A 15,573-nucleotide genomic window follows, 5' to 3' on the forward strand; every position below is an offset into this window, starting at 1 on the left:
ATTATATTTATTTGGTGGCAAAAAGTTTGAGATTAATCCATATTCTCCATGAACTCTTGGGAAACTTTATATGCATGTATTTTTAAACCTTTTACCTGAAATCTTTTAAGTCCATTTTTCATGATTTTTTTTTTAAGTCTACTCATTTCCTGCCTCAAGTCCTGGGTTTTTGTTTTTGTAAGATTTATTTATTTATGTTGGAAAGTCAGATTTAGAGAAAAAAGGAGAGACAGAAAGATCTTCTGTCTTCTCTTTTACTTCCCAAGTGGCAGCAACAGCCAGAGTTGAGCAGATCTGAAGCCAGGAGCCAAGAGCTTCTTCTGGATCTCCCATGTGAGTGCAGGGTCCCAGGCTTTGGGCCGTCCTCAACTACTTTCCCAAGCCACAAGCAGGGAGCTAGAAGGAAAATGGAGCAGCCGGGACATGAACTGGTACCCATATGGGATCCTGGCGCATGCAAGATGAGGACTGTAGCCACTAGGCTACTGTACCAGGTCCAGAAACACTGGTTTTTAACCAATGTTGTATTGAACTGTCATCCAGACAGCTCTTTGAAGGCCACATATTTAAGTCATCTCTACATATTCTGGTTCCATACATTTGGCTTCATGGATTAATTATATTTAAGTCACAATATCTTGGGAATAACTTGAAAGGTTATAGACTATAGGGGTGAGATTGGCTCATGGTGAAAACAAAATGAACCTTCATGAGCCCTGCATAAAGCCATGCTTGGTTCTCAGAGCTTTCTTTGTGTTTCTATTTAAGTCAAATAATGAAACATCATGGGTAAAATATTCTTTTCATTTCTTATATCAGAAGGGGTTCAATTATTATTTGTAACTGAATGAATGACTTTTAAGATTTTTATGTAAGATTTTCTTTCCAAAGGTCATTTGCAAAGTTACTTTTAAAAGGTTTCGTTCATTGAAATTAGCAATTTCTAATGACTATTCTTTTTCTTTTTTAGAGTCTCTCCACCTGGAGGTGATTTTTCTGATCCAGTTACGTCTGCTACTCTTGGTATTGTTCAGGTACTTAACATAGTGCAGTCAACTTCTGAGACTTCTCTGTCTTTCCCCACATTTTTTTTTTTTTTAAGACTGATGCTGCTTAAATCATAAGCTCTGTGTAGCTTTAATCCAAGCAAAATAATAGTGAAACCAAGGTACTGTTTCACAGTCCAGGCCCTTGTAGAAATAAAAAAGTTTTGGAAATTGTGTATATCAACTGAAAAAATATACAAATACACATGAAGCCATAACATTTTAATGAAACCCCACAATCCAGATCAACTTGTTACACATCTATAGTGTTTTGAAGAAGCAAAAGTAACAATAACAAAAAGATCAGTGGCTTTTAAAGAAAGTTTGTCCCAATTTATTTCTTTTTCTTTTTCTCTTTTTTTTAAAGAGAGTCATTTTTTAGATTTACAATATTTCTCTCAAATCACTATGGAGTGTTTACTTTAGTCATTGAAAAGTAGATAATGCTAAACTTTGTTTTGGAAGCATTCCGAGCACTGAGTTTTAAATAATGCAATCTGTTTGCTTAGAATTTTTAATAAAGTATAGTGGAAAACAAATCCAGATATCAAAGTATTAGTGTGTAAGACCAACACTGTTGTTTAAGTTATAATAATCCTAATTATAGAACAGATAGGCCAAGAGATATAGAATGACAATAATCTGTAAATTTATTTCTCCTAACAGTAAGGTCCAAGGCAGAGGAACCTTGGTACACAAGTAATATGGTCACTCCACTGATTCTTTCAGCCACATCCATGTAAAAGCAAGACTAGAATCGGGAGTTGTCGGGACATGTTGCTTCCCAGTGACGAGGCATGATGCGCAGCTTAGTCCACCATTAAAAGAAGCCTAAAGTTAAAAAAAAAAAAAAGAAAGAAGTTGATATGCTTATAAGTACATATGTTTTATTTGAGTGAGAAAGCCAGGATATTTATGTAGGTTTCTAAAGTATTAAATAATCTAGTCTGTTTTTGTTTGTTTGTTGGTTTGTTTTAATGTATGGATCCAGATAGCAAAATGTTACCTATATGTAAAGCCAGTACTACTGCTTAAGTCAGAGTAATCCTAGTTATTTTCATATGAAATTCAATGACAGAAGCTAAATTTAAAAATTAAAAAAGATTTTTAACATTGGCTAAAATTTTGGGTTTTAAATTTTAGGAAGGGGAGAATCAAAGTTAGAAATGTGTCAAGTGTCTGTGAATGATCAGCCTCAGCACAATGATTCGGCAGTATTACTAAATTGGTCTTTAATGATAGGGAATTGATTTAACCAGAACACTTACATGTTTTGAATCCAAGTGTCTATACCATCTCAATAAACTTTCTGGGGGCACAGCATGATGGCTCAGTTGGCTAATCCTCCCCCTTCAAGAGTCATGTTTGTATCCCAACTGCTCTTCTTCCCATCCAACTCCATGCTTGTGTCCATCAAACTCTATGCTTGTGGCCTGGCAAAACAGTGGAGGGTTGACCCAAAAGCCTTGGGATCCTGCACCCACATGGGAAACCTGGAGGAAGCTCCTGCCTCCTGGCTACCCAGTTGGCTCATTTTTGGCTGATGTGGACATCTGGTGAGCGAAACAGTGGAAGGATCTTAAATGAAAATTAAAAAAAAAAATACCTTGGGTTTATGTATTTATGATAGTATTTTTTATATATATATAAAAAATATTTCTGGGGGCCCGGCGGCGGTGGCCTAGTGGCTAAAGTCCTTGCCTTGAACACGCCGGGATCCCATATGGGCGCAGGTTCTAATCCCAGCTGCTCCACTTCCCATCCAGCTCGATGCTTGTGGCCTGGGAAAGCAGTTGAGGACAGCCCAAAGCCTTGGGTTCCTGCACCCATGTGGGAGACCTGGAGGAGGTTCCTGGTTCCTGGCTTCGGATCGGCACAGTACCGGCCGTTGCGGCTCACTTGGGGAGTGAATCATCGGATGGAAGATCTTCCTCTCTGTCTCTCCTCCTCTATGTATATCCGCCTTTCCATTAAAAATAAATAAATCTTTAAAAAAAAAATTTTCTGAAAGGCAGGTGAAGAGGCATACAGAAATATAAAGCTCTCTTGACTGCTGATTCACTCCTCAAAGGCGTACAGCAGCTAGGGCTGGGCCAGGCTGAAACCAGGGGCCAAGAATGTCATCCAGATGTCCCATATGGGTAGAGACTCCCAGCTATGTGGGTCATCACCTGTTGCCTGCAGGGTACAGATCAGAAATCCAGAACAGAGCTGGAACTCACATCCAGCCTCCCAGTCAGCCTCCTGATCCCCGAATTGCTCCTATAAGTGTTTTTCCTAAGTTAGTTCTCCTTTCCACTGTCAGATTTATACACTATGAAGGAAATTAGGATTTTTAATTGTAGGTATTGTCCAATATGAATATGAATACATTTTTAAATTGATATTTTCTGTAACTTGTATTCCTTTCACTTACACTTGGTGTATATTTAAAAGATATCTGATTTGACCAGTAAATTATAGAATTACATATTTAGGACAAGCAAGCATGCCAGTGCTTTATTTTAACTTTTATTTTTTAAGAAAAATTCATAAATATATATGTTTTTAATCAGGTGTTCTGGGGCTTAGATAAGAAACTGGCTCAGCGTAAGCATTTCCCCTCAGTCAATTGGCTCATCAGCTACAGCAAGTACATGCGGGCCCTTGATGAGTACTATGACAAACACTTCACCGAGTTTGTTCCCCTGCGGACCAAAGCTAAGGAGATTCTGCAGGAGGAAGAAGACTTGGCGGAGATCGTACAGCTTGTGGGAAAGGTGAGTTCTTGAACTCCATGGAGGAGACAAGTAAAACCTTGAAGATGCATGTTGTTGAATGGCAAGATCAATATTTATCATAAATATTTTGAATTAATTAATTTTTTTCCTTTATGGCACTTAGCATAATCCATTGTATACTATAGATGAGATAGAAATGCTTGGTTTATTTTTGAAATGGCATGTATTATCACCAGAATAGAGGCAATAGGATTAAAATCTGATAGCCTGTTTTTGTTTGTTTTTTTAATTATTTTGTTTTATTTGTAAGACATTGAGATAGAGACAAAAAAAAATCAAAAACAGGAACAGAGAGATCTTTTATCCATTGGTTCAATCTCCAAGTGCTAGGAGCCTTGGTCTTAGTCCTGGTTTACCACATGGATGGCAGAGACCCAGCTAACTTGAACCATCACCCACTCCCTCAAAGGCTGTGTGTTATCAGGAACCTGGAATCAGAGGTGGGGCCAGGATTCAAACCCAGGCACTTGGATATACGATCTTCACATCCGAAACAGCGTCTTAACCCTTGCACCAAACACTTGCCCCTGTTAACATTATTTATTTATTTATTTATTTATTTATTTATTTTTATTTTTAAAATTATATTGTTGACAATCTTTACATAGTTAATTACGGTAAAAAGGTTCAGGGGCTATAGGGAGGTGGGTAAGACTTTTATGTCCATATTGTTTCCTTCTTGTATCTGAGGTAAAGGGGAATATTGAGGGAGAAGCCCCACCTGTTAACATTTTTTTAAGTGCACTAGGGATAGCAGTCAGAACCATGGCTTGCTAATCCTCTCGTAATTAGCTCCTCTATGCTTAAAGAGGTGACTCATATACTTGTGTCTCTATTTTGATGGTTTAGAGGAAAATGCTATAATTAATGAGACTTCAAAAAGGTCATAGAAAATAGAACTAAAAGAACATTTGATGAAAACATTTTTTGATTACATAAAAAGTAAGGATTTTTATTCGATAAAGGCCCATCATGAATAAAGCTAACAGACCAATGACAGCTTTGGGAAGTTTGTGACATAGACAGATATTTCCTGTAAATTAACAAGACGTTTCAAACACCGACATTAAACATGAACAAAGGAAAGACTAACAAACCTGTGAGAAACATTCAAACCATGATAAGATATCAAATATACTGGTTAGATATACCAAGATATAGTTGTAGTTAATACATATATCTCCAAAGAAATTCACCAACAAATCCCAAAGGACACTGTGGGAGTGAGGGAAGTGGAGTTGTCTTCTTGAATTGCACCCACAGAATGTATAAAATCCATTCTCTTTTACATTGATAAAAAATGATGGATTGTCTGACATTGTCTGTACCAACAATGTTGGGGCACACTTAAATAACGGACTGATGGAAATATAACTGCTTATGAAGGTCTATATTATTGTAACAATATTGTAATAAATTGAGAGAATTGGGAAGGGGAAATCCTAGACTCTACAAAATTGTATCATAAGACTCAAAATTAAAAATAAAAAATTTTTAAATGTGTAATAGTGAAATAAAAAGGAAACTCTTAAGGAGGAAGTTTTTTTTTAGGAGAACATTTATTGGTGTTGGAGAATTAGAGGAACATTTATTAGTGTTGCATGTCCCTCTGCCGGGGATAGAAGATGGAAGATTAAATAGGGAGAAGACACTAAGAGAATAAATTGTACATGAGCTGTGAGCAGCAGAGTACATAGCACGCAACAACATGGATGAATCTTAAAAACAAAATGCCAAGGCTGCCGGGGTGGCGTAGCAAGCTAATCCTTCATCAGTGATGCCTGCTTCCCATTTGGGTGCTAGTTCTAGTCCCAACCGCTTCATTTCTGATCTAACTCCCTGTTAATGGCCTAGGAAAGCTGGGCAGGATATCCCAAGGCTGTGGATCTCTACATTCGCATGGGAGACCTAGAAGAAGAAGTTCGTGGCTCCTGGCTTCAGATTGGTTCAGCTCCAGCCATTTGGGGAATGAATCAGTAGATGGAAGATCTATCTCTCCCTCTCTTTACAAAACTCTTGACTTTCAAGTAAAATAAATAAATCCTTTTAAAAAATGCCAAAAGGACAAATAAGAATCTTCTAGATAACTAAAAGTATGCACAAAATGAAAATATGCGTTTCACATAAGTGTAAAAAAAGAATATGCACAGAATACATTTTTATAGGTCCCCATGATTGAAGAGAATAGAGATGAAAGGGATTTAAAATTTTAAAAAGAAAGGAAAGATGGGATTCTTATCTAAGGAACTTAGGGCACCTAAATAACATAAGGCGGCGAATAACTCGATGAAGCTGTTCTCTTCCTGGCCTGTCTCTAGAAACCTTACTACTCATCTAGCAACAGTAATATCATCTCTGAAGGCTGATAGGGTGATTGCAAAACTTATAGCTTTTGAGGTATTGTATTTAAAATGCAAAGTGCTCTAACTTAGACACATATGTACCATACTGTGTAATTTTAAATACCACTTAATACCTGGGCTCTAGATTTCTATGAAGTAGAATTAAGACCGAGAGTTCAGATAGTTAGTAAACCAGTGCTTATTATAAGTAGTATTATAGGGCACATAATGCCATGGCTCAATGACTAAATCCTCACCTTCCAAGTACCAGGATCCCATATTTATTTGAAAGGCATAGCATCAGAGAGAGGTGATCTCTTCCGTCTGCTAGTTCGCTCTTCAAGAAGTTAAACAGGGCTGACATGTTGATTCATCTGACTAATCCTCCACATCCAAGCATGGCATCCCATATGCACATCAGTTTGTGTCCCAGCTGTTAAACTTTCCATTCAAATCCCTGCTTATTGCCTTGGAAAGCAGTGGAAGATGACCCAAAGTCTAGGGACCCTACACCCATCTGGGAGACCCAGAAGAAGCTTCTGGCTCCTGCCTTACGATTGGCTCAGCTCTGGCCGTTGTAACCATTTGGGGAATGAACTAGTGGATGGAAGATCTTGCAATCTATCTCTCCTTCTCTCTGTAAATCTGATCTGCCTTTCCAATAAAAATAAATAAATATTTTTTTTAAAAAAGTATTGTAAGAAATAAGCAACAATCAGTTGCATGCACATGTGCATAGCAGCACTATTCATAGTAACCAAGATTGAAAGCAACGGAGTTGCATATCTGGATTAATGGGTAAGCACCATGTGGAATAGCCATACAGTGGGGTATATAAAAGCCAGGAAATCTGTCACACACACAGATGAACCTTGAGGACACTGTGCTAAGTGAAATAAACTAGCCACCAAAAGCCAAACACTGGTCTCACTTACAAGAGGAGTCTAAAATAGAGCCTTAGAAACCTAGTAGAGGAGTGATATACCAGGAACTGAGAGGAGGAGAGAAAGGTAGGTTACTGCTTAATGCGGAGAGTTTCCAATGTGCAAAAGGAAAATTCTGACAGTCTTTTTCATAACAATGGGAAGAAACTTAATGCTGGCAGAGTGTATACTTAAAAAGGTATATGGCAGGCCCAGCGTGATAGCACAGTGGTTAAAGTCCTCGCCTTGCACGCACTGGGATCCCATATGGGTGCTGGTTCTAATCCCAGCTGCTCCACTTCCCATCCAGCTCCCTGCTTGTGGCGTGGGAAAGCAGTCAAGCCTGGCCCAAAGCCTTGGGTTCCTGCACCTGCATGGGAGACCTGGAAGAGGCTCCTGGCTTTGGATTGGCTCAGCTCCAGCTGTTATGGCCGCTTGGGGAGTGAACCATCAAAGATCTTCCTCTCTGTCTCTCCTCCTCTCTGTATATCTGCCTTTCCAATAAAAATAATAAATAAATCTTTAAAAAAGGGGGGAATATGGCGGTAAATTTTACATTATATACTCTATCATGATCGATAAAAACAAAAAATTATCAAAAAGCAGTTGCAAAGCAATTATTTAGTGGCCATGTGTTAAATATTCATAGTTTCCACTTGCTGACTAGTGGCTACCCTCAGTGCTGCATTCAGGAAGTACATTTCTAAAATACCTCATTTTCTCTTTTAGGCTTCTTTGGCAGAAACAGATAAAATCACTCTGGAGGTAGCAAAACTTATCAAAGATGACTTTCTACAACAAAATGGATATACACCTTATGACAGGTAAAGTATACTGATTTTGCTTTTTTATGTGAAGATTTCCTTTTTTACTTGAAATTTTATTTGAGGTGCTTCAGTCAGATACTGGCATTCATATCAAGGGACTGATTCAAGTCCTGGCTGCTCTACTTTCCATCTAACTCCTTGCCAGTGTACCTGGGCAGGCAGTGGATGATGGCACAAGTGTTTGAGCCTGTGCCACCCCTGTGGGAGATGCAGATGGAGTCCTTGCTCTTGGCGCCAGCCTGGCCCAACTCTGGCTATTGCAACTTCTTCTTGTTTTGTTTTGTGTAAGATTCACTTGTTCTTACTGGAAAGGCAGATGTATAGAGAGAGGACAGAGGAAAAAAATCTTGCATCTGCTGGTTCACTCTCCAGATGACCACAACAGCCAGAGCTGAGCCAACCCAAAGACAGGAGCCAGGTCTCCCACATGAGTGCAGGGTCCCTGCTGCTTTCCAAGCCCATAAGTAGGGAGCTGGATAGGAAGTGCAGCAGCTGGGATATCAGCCAGTACCCAAATGGAATGCCATGCCTGGAGGTGAATTAGCCAGTTGATCTACCTATGAACTTTTTCAAGACCCCATGAAGTATGTTCTGGCCTGGCCCGCCCCCCCCCAAAAAAAATCCACTTTTGTCATATGCTTTTCTCATATACTCTGTGCCTCGGTATATTGATTTGGTTTGTATGTTCATAACAACGGACTTTAATGATGTAATATGTCTTACCTTTACTTGTCATCCTCACCTGTACGATTATGACAGTATTTTCACAGATACACACGAACTTCAAAGTGTTCATACAAAATGGAATTAAAATGAATTTTTGGGGGGTGGAAAATATTTTTAAACCCATGAATAGTTTTTCATAATATACATTTTCTGATTTCTGTAAACTTTTTGAACTTCTTTTGTATAGCCATCCAGAATTAAATTGCGACTTCCCTCAGAAGCTTTCTTCCCAACTTCTTTCCAATGTACATACTCTTCTGCTCATTTCCCAAATAATTATATGCTACTTTTCCTGTCTCAGTTCCCATGAGCCCTATGTTTTTCTCTACCTAAGTCTCTGTTGAATGTTCTTGCCACCCTTACTTTTTTCATTATTGGCTCTGCTACACTAATTGCATGGTTAAAGTTCCTATTTCTTTCAAACATGAAGAATTTGAGGCCTTTGATCCCGAGATAGTTTTTCTCCTTCAAATTGAAGTTGGTTTCATATCAGAAACAAAGAGGGAACTGAGCAAACAAAAGGGTTGCCAAGATGTAGGGTATGCAAAAAATAGGCCAACATGCCAAAAACCTCAGGAATCTGCCATGTCAGGAACCTCAGAAGCTCCAGGAACCACCCACCCAAAGAGAACAAGAGGAAACTTAAGTGGTGTGTGCCGATATGTTTAAATGCAACATAGTTGTTATAAATGTGTTATCTTAGATTATTTACTCATGGCAGGGGGGAAGGCAGGGTATTGTTCAGCCCTCAGTTAAAACATCCACATCCCACAGTGGAGTACCTGGGTTTGAATCCCAGCTTTGCCTCCTCATTCCAGTTTATTGCAAATACAGACCCTCGGAAGCAGCAATAGCAGATCAAGTGACTGAGTGGCTGCTACCCACATGGGAAATCTGGGGTGAGTTCCCTGCTCTCAGCAATAACCAGGCCACGCCCTTCGTGAGCATCCTATGATGAACCAGGGAGTAGGAAGGTCTCTCTCTTTCTCCCTCTTTCTCTAATTTAAAAAGGGGGATTGGTAAATGAAACAAACAAAGGGAAACAGTTATTATTAACTTCAGAACTTGCAATTTCCTGCCTTTCCATTATTCATTAAACTTTAACCTAGCAAGAGGGGGCCATTTGAATTACTTATTTAACTGCTCTGTGCAAAAACACATCCTTGGAGAATCTGTGGATTGTAATTGTACCAGTACTGTTTCGTTGTTTTTCCTGTGATGGTGATTTCATCAGAGAAAAATAAGCATTACTCTTAAAATAAATAAAAGAATATGGGGCTCGGCAGCGTGGCCTAGTGGCTGGGGTCCTCGCCTTGATCCCATATGGCCGCTGGTTCTGGTCCCGGCAGCTCCACTTCCTCTCTGTCTCTCCTCCTCTCAGTATATCTGACTTTGTAATGAAAATAAAATAAATCTTTAAAAAAAAAAAAAAAAGAATATGTCTTCTGCTCTCCTTCCCATATCATGAGATGTCTCTGTTCAGAAATTCTGGCTAAGCTGTTCTTGAACTTCCACTGGTGTGTGTGTGTGTGTATTAAAATCATTCATTTATTATAAGAACTTTTTTGGGATTTGTTTTTGTTCATTTCTTTTTAACCTTCATTTGCCCTAGGTTTTGCCCATTCTATAAGACAGTAGGGATGCTGTCCAACATGATTGCATTTTATGATATGGCCCGCAGAGCTGTTGAAACCACTGCCCAGAGTGACAATAAAATTACATGGTCCATTATCCGTGAACACATGGGAGAGATCCTCTATAAGCTTTCTTCCATGAAGTTCAAGGTATCGTTTCATTTCTGCTATTACTTGTTTAGTAGAAAATGTTTATTTTCAAATCTTCTAACTGCTTGAGTCGCAAACCTGATTTGGGATGGTTGTATATATCATTATGTACATGGTCAGGTTATGTAATGCCAGCACAGTCTTCAAAGTTATATTCCAGCAGGAAACCTAATGAGTTACAGTACGTCACGTCTAAAATAAATGCTGATGTGTTTCCCACTTGTCTTGACCACCAGGCAGTGTAGAGCTAAATTCCTTGCTGAGCAGCAATTATCTTACGTCAGGTGCCAATTACCAGCTCCTCCTCTGTGTTCTTCTGAAATGATGTCTGCTGTTTCAGAGATCACCTGTTATACATGATTTTTAACTTTGGAGTGTCCTTCTGTGCTTTTGGAACATACACACACACACAAAACACAAGTGAAAATAAATAGTGAAATGAAAGTATTAGAAACTCAAATGTATAAGTTGGTTTTAGAATATTGACAAGTTGAAATATAAGTCATACTGTCCAGGTGTACTTGTTAATCATCCAGTGGGAATGACTCTCTGCATAAAAAAAATTTAAAAATACAGTGTAAGAAATTAAAGATAAACTTGGGGGGCTGGTGCGGCAGCATAGCAAGTTCATCCACTGCGTGTGGTGCTTGACATTCATTATGGACACCAATTTGAGTCCTGGCTACTCCACTTCCAATCGATCTCCCTACTATGGCCTGGGAAAGTAGTGGAGGATGGTGCAAGGCCTTGGGCATCTATACCCATATGCACCAAGAAGAAACTCCTGAGTTTAGCTTTGGATCAGCCCAGCCCTGGCCATTGTGGCCATTTTAGGAATGAACCAATAGACGAAAGATGTCTCTCTTTCTCTCTCTCTCTCTCTGGTTCTCCCTCTCTCTTTGTGAAACTCTGATTTTGAAGTAAAATAATAAACTTTTTAAAAATGAAACTAAAATAAACTTATAAAAATAAGCCTTCATTGTACCAATAATTTAAAATTATTAATCTGGAGATGGGTACTGGTTTTGAGCCCCAGCTACTCACTTCCAATTCAGCTACCTGCTAATGTGCTAGGAAAACCATGGACGATGGCCTAAATTTTTAATACCTGCTCCCACATGGGTGACCTAGATGAAGCTCCTGTTTCGTGGCTTCTGTCTGGCTCACCCTGGCTGTTGCCACCATTTGGGGAAGTAATCAGCAGATAGAAAAATCAGTCTCTCTCTAACTGTGCCTTTCAAATAAATAAGTAAAACTTTAAAAATGTAGTAACACTCTTCAGGTTGCTGGTGTCATGTGGTGGGTTGAGTTTCTGCAACACAGGCATCATATATGGTTGCCAGTTTGAGTCCTGGATGTTCTGCTTCTGATCTAGCTCCCTGTAATGTGTCTGGGTCCATGTGGGGGACCCAGATGAAGTTCCAGGCTCCTAACTTTAAAAAGTAAATCTTAAAAGCAAAGTCAAACAAAAACCCATTTCTTGAGGACCTTGTCAGTCTACTTTCCTTCTGATATTTATCAAGGAAATAATCATGTTTTTTATATGGGTATATGTGAAACGTTATTTATTAAACTTCTTAAATGTCATCTGAAGGCTGGGTGTTTAACCTGGCTCTTGAGATGACCACATCCCATCCTGGAGAGGACCTGGGTTCACTGTCCGACTGTGGCCCATGACTCCAACTTCCTACTAATGCAGACCCTGGCAGGAAGCAGTGATGACTCAACTGAATGGGTTCCTGTCGCCAAGGAGGACACCTGGTTTAAATTCCTGGCTCCTGCCCTTGGGGAGTCAGTCAGTAGATGGGAATGTATGCACTCTGTGAGTCTCCCCCTCCCCACTTGTTTCTTCCTCTCTGCTTCTCAAATGGAGCCAATTATATGTTATGGTACGGTACGGTACGGTACGGTATGGTATGGTATGGAAATATTTATGGTACACAGGTACAGAGATAGAGATAAAACACCAGGCTACAAAAAACTAACAGGATTCGATTTAAATTAGGAAGTTACTTCCTTCATACTTATAATATTGATGATTTCTGGTAGTGTAAATAAAGATGATATCTTTTTTCTATTTACATGCCTAGTATCAAAAACCATAGGTATTTTTTAATATATAATTGAAATAATACTATTACAATAAAAATGATCCCAACTGGAGACCATTACGCTCAGTGAAATAAGCCAGTCCCAAAGAAACAAATAACCTGTGTTCTCTCTGATGTAAGGCAACATTTATACAAAATACAGGACAGGTATGTAGGTAAACATATATATACATATATTGTTATAGAGGAACTATATTTGGAGACTAGCAGACTGAGAAGTGAACATACATTGCAGTAAGCATCTCTATCCCCTAATATATAGAGGACTGAGTGAATCAATTAAATGTACCCCATTGCCTATACCTACAATGTCATGATACACTTAAATAGCAGAATGTTGGACTTGTGACTGTTGCTGAAGGACTACATACTATTATAATACAGGAAATAGTGGGGGGGGGAGAAACAGGAAGGAGAAAGGAGGGTGGTGTGGGGAATCTCTGTACCTACGAAGCTTTATCATGGAGAATAATAATTTAAACAATTAGAGTCTCTTTTCTATATGGCACTTAGTTAAGTTGCTTTTACTAACGGTTTTTAAGTATGGTATATTTTAAGATTATTTTCCAAGTTTTATTTCTCCATCTCATTAGAGTACTACTAGGCCTTGAATAGAAAGTTGTATTTTGACTAAATTAATCCCAGTTACCATATCCGAACAATCATATGCATCTGCTATATGACACTGCATGCTTTCATGCTACTATACTCATTGTAGGGCATAAATGTACTTGCCTGAAAATGCAATTAACAGGCAAAATACAAAATTATCACAGTGCTTCAAGTGAACCTTATTTAACCTACTACTCATATTCTGAAAATTATTTTCCAAAGATGATTTTGTAATGTCTTCTTTTCAGGATCCAGTGAAAGATGGTGAGGCAAAAATCAAGAGTGACTATGCACAACTTCTGGAAGACATGCAGAACGCATTCCGTAGCCTTGAAGATTAGAACTGTGATTCTTTTGTCTTTTTCCTCAGCAAACTCGTGTATATTTTCCTAAATTTCTCATCTCAAAACCTTGCTTCTTTATTGTGCAGCTTTGGGACTGGTACCTATGTGTGTTACCATTTGCTTCCCTGTTTTATTTGGCAGGTCTTACGGAAAACCAACATTCCTTTGTTCTCACATTTGAAGGGCCTCCCAGCCCCAGTGGTGAATGTAGTGGTGGCTGCACTACTGTGACTGTGTGTAGGGTGAAACCCTCCTTGCCCTACGCTTCTGCTGCCCTTTTCTTTTCTGCATTAAGTTGTACACAGGACTACTGCATGTACTCTCTTTGCAAGGGATTTGCCATGCAAGGCCAGGTTCCCATACTTATTGTTTGGCCATTGTGAAATGACTCCATATCTGGGTGGTAAGGTCACTTGCAGGTTAGCATCTTGCTAGCTAACTGCTTTACAGGAAATGTTTACAAAAATACAAATGATTAATGTTCCAATTATGCATTACTATCCCTATATAAATCAGGAATATTTATGGGGAACTATGTTATCTTGTAAAACAGGCATATATGGAGCTCAACACAATCTGTAAATCAGTCAAGCAGTCAAACTTCCATTAGCATCATCTTGTTAAAACTTATTTTATTTCAGTAGGAAAAAAAATCCGTATCAAGGTCTATTATATGTTGCATTGCTAAGAAATTGTTTTTAAAACTACGTTTGAAACAATCACTGGAAATTTGATCCGCATTAGACCATCTCTCCTCTCCTTAAATATCTTCAGTGGCCAGGCCTCTAAGGATCATGTGGTGTGCTGGGGAGCCGCATGTCACAGAGGAAATACTTAGTGGACATTAAAGGCTGTGTGCCTCTTTAAGAGTCAACGGGTTCTAGTGATTGTTGGGGCCAGAGTGGCATTCTGTTTCCACAAAATGATGACATGTGTTGCATCTGCATGTGCTGAATTTTAAAGTCACCAGTTTGCCAGTTGTAGAAGACATGGCTTTCCTTCATGTGCTTTTTGAATTGGGCTCAAAAGATTTCTCAGAATATCTTTGGTCCTAGCAGCCTGACAGTTTCCAGGTTTTTTAGTAGGGATGAAATTAATTCTTCTATCTGCTGGTGACAGAATCTCGGTCATGTGAAGAAAAAGACTTTTTATCCTGCATTATAAAGTATAGATCTCTGTGTTTGTGTAAGACACTTCCAAACAGCTCTGAGAGCAACATTTTTCCATTAGGGTTTTTTGGCCAATAGTGCTGGCACCTGTGCCTTCTCTTTGGAAAGAGTAAAGGATATGTAAACATGTCAACAATTTCAAATGCTCAAATGTAGTGGCATAAATTAAAGAGTTTTAGCCTCAGTATATTATTTAACTTTCTAAGTAATGTATTTCTTCTGGTCTGTTAAGAAAAGATATGATCAGTAGAGAATTCAGATAGTTTTGTTTAAATCCTTGCACATTATATGTATTTGTAGCAGTCTGCTAGTTAGGTCAGGTGTTCTTCCATGGAATTTTCTCCAACCCTTCAGAATATTGACAGATAAAAATTATGCAATGATATTGTTGAGATGTGGATTTCTTGGTGCTGCTTAATCAGTTTGCTTCCAACGTGGCCTCTGACCCACAGGCCGCAGGACTAGCGGAAACGTAAAGGGTTTCAAAAGCATTCTACTCCTACCTTAAACCGGCCAACAAACTGAGATTATGATCATAGTGAATGATGTAAAGAACATTTGCCCAAGTTTATTTGTTCTTAATTTGAGTCGTATATTCTTACTCCTCTAAGAATGCTGATGTGTGAGTGTGAAGCTGCTAGAGAAGCTGCTCAGATAGTCACTGGTAAGTGTACCTTCACCTGTTTGTTGTAGAACTTCAGATCGGTCACTTATAGTGTTTCTTTAGTAAGAATGTGTTAAAATTACAATATTTTAAAAAGATGCAGTTCTATATTTATTGTGCTGTGCCTGGTCTGACGTGGGAGCCAGTTAAACAAGTTTCATATGTATTTTTCCAGTGTTAAGTCTCACACACTGTTCTCTTTGGAAATGTCCTTCCATCCTAAGGAACGAATAGAAACTCTATAT

The 15,573-nt window shown here is 38.7% G+C and overlaps 1 protein-coding gene across 1 annotated transcript in view; it reads left to right on the forward strand.

The window, feature by feature from the left end:
• Positions 1 to 14,077, forward strand: part of ATP6V1A (ATPase H+ transporting V1 subunit A) — a 46,592-nt gene extending 32,515 nt beyond the window's left edge. The window contains exons 11-15 of the mRNA XM_004577893.3: positions 971 to 1,034; positions 3,602 to 3,805; positions 7,821 to 7,915; positions 10,257 to 10,428; positions 13,400 to 14,077. Coding sequence (XP_004577950.1) covers positions 971 to 1,034; positions 3,602 to 3,805; positions 7,821 to 7,915; positions 10,257 to 10,428; positions 13,400 to 13,492 — 628 coding nt within the window. The 3' untranslated portion in view covers positions 13,493 to 14,077. The remainder of the gene's footprint in view (positions 1 to 970; positions 1,035 to 3,601; positions 3,806 to 7,820; positions 7,916 to 10,256; positions 10,429 to 13,399) is intronic.
• Positions 14,078 to 15,573: the final 1,496 nt, after the last annotated feature.

The sequence above is a fragment of the Ochotona princeps genome, chromosome 3 (genome assembly GCF_030435755.1).
Source record: "Ochotona princeps isolate mOchPri1 chromosome 3, mOchPri1.hap1, whole genome shotgun sequence".
In the NCBI taxonomy this organism is placed as follows: domain Eukaryota; kingdom Metazoa; phylum Chordata; class Mammalia; order Lagomorpha; family Ochotonidae; genus Ochotona; species Ochotona princeps.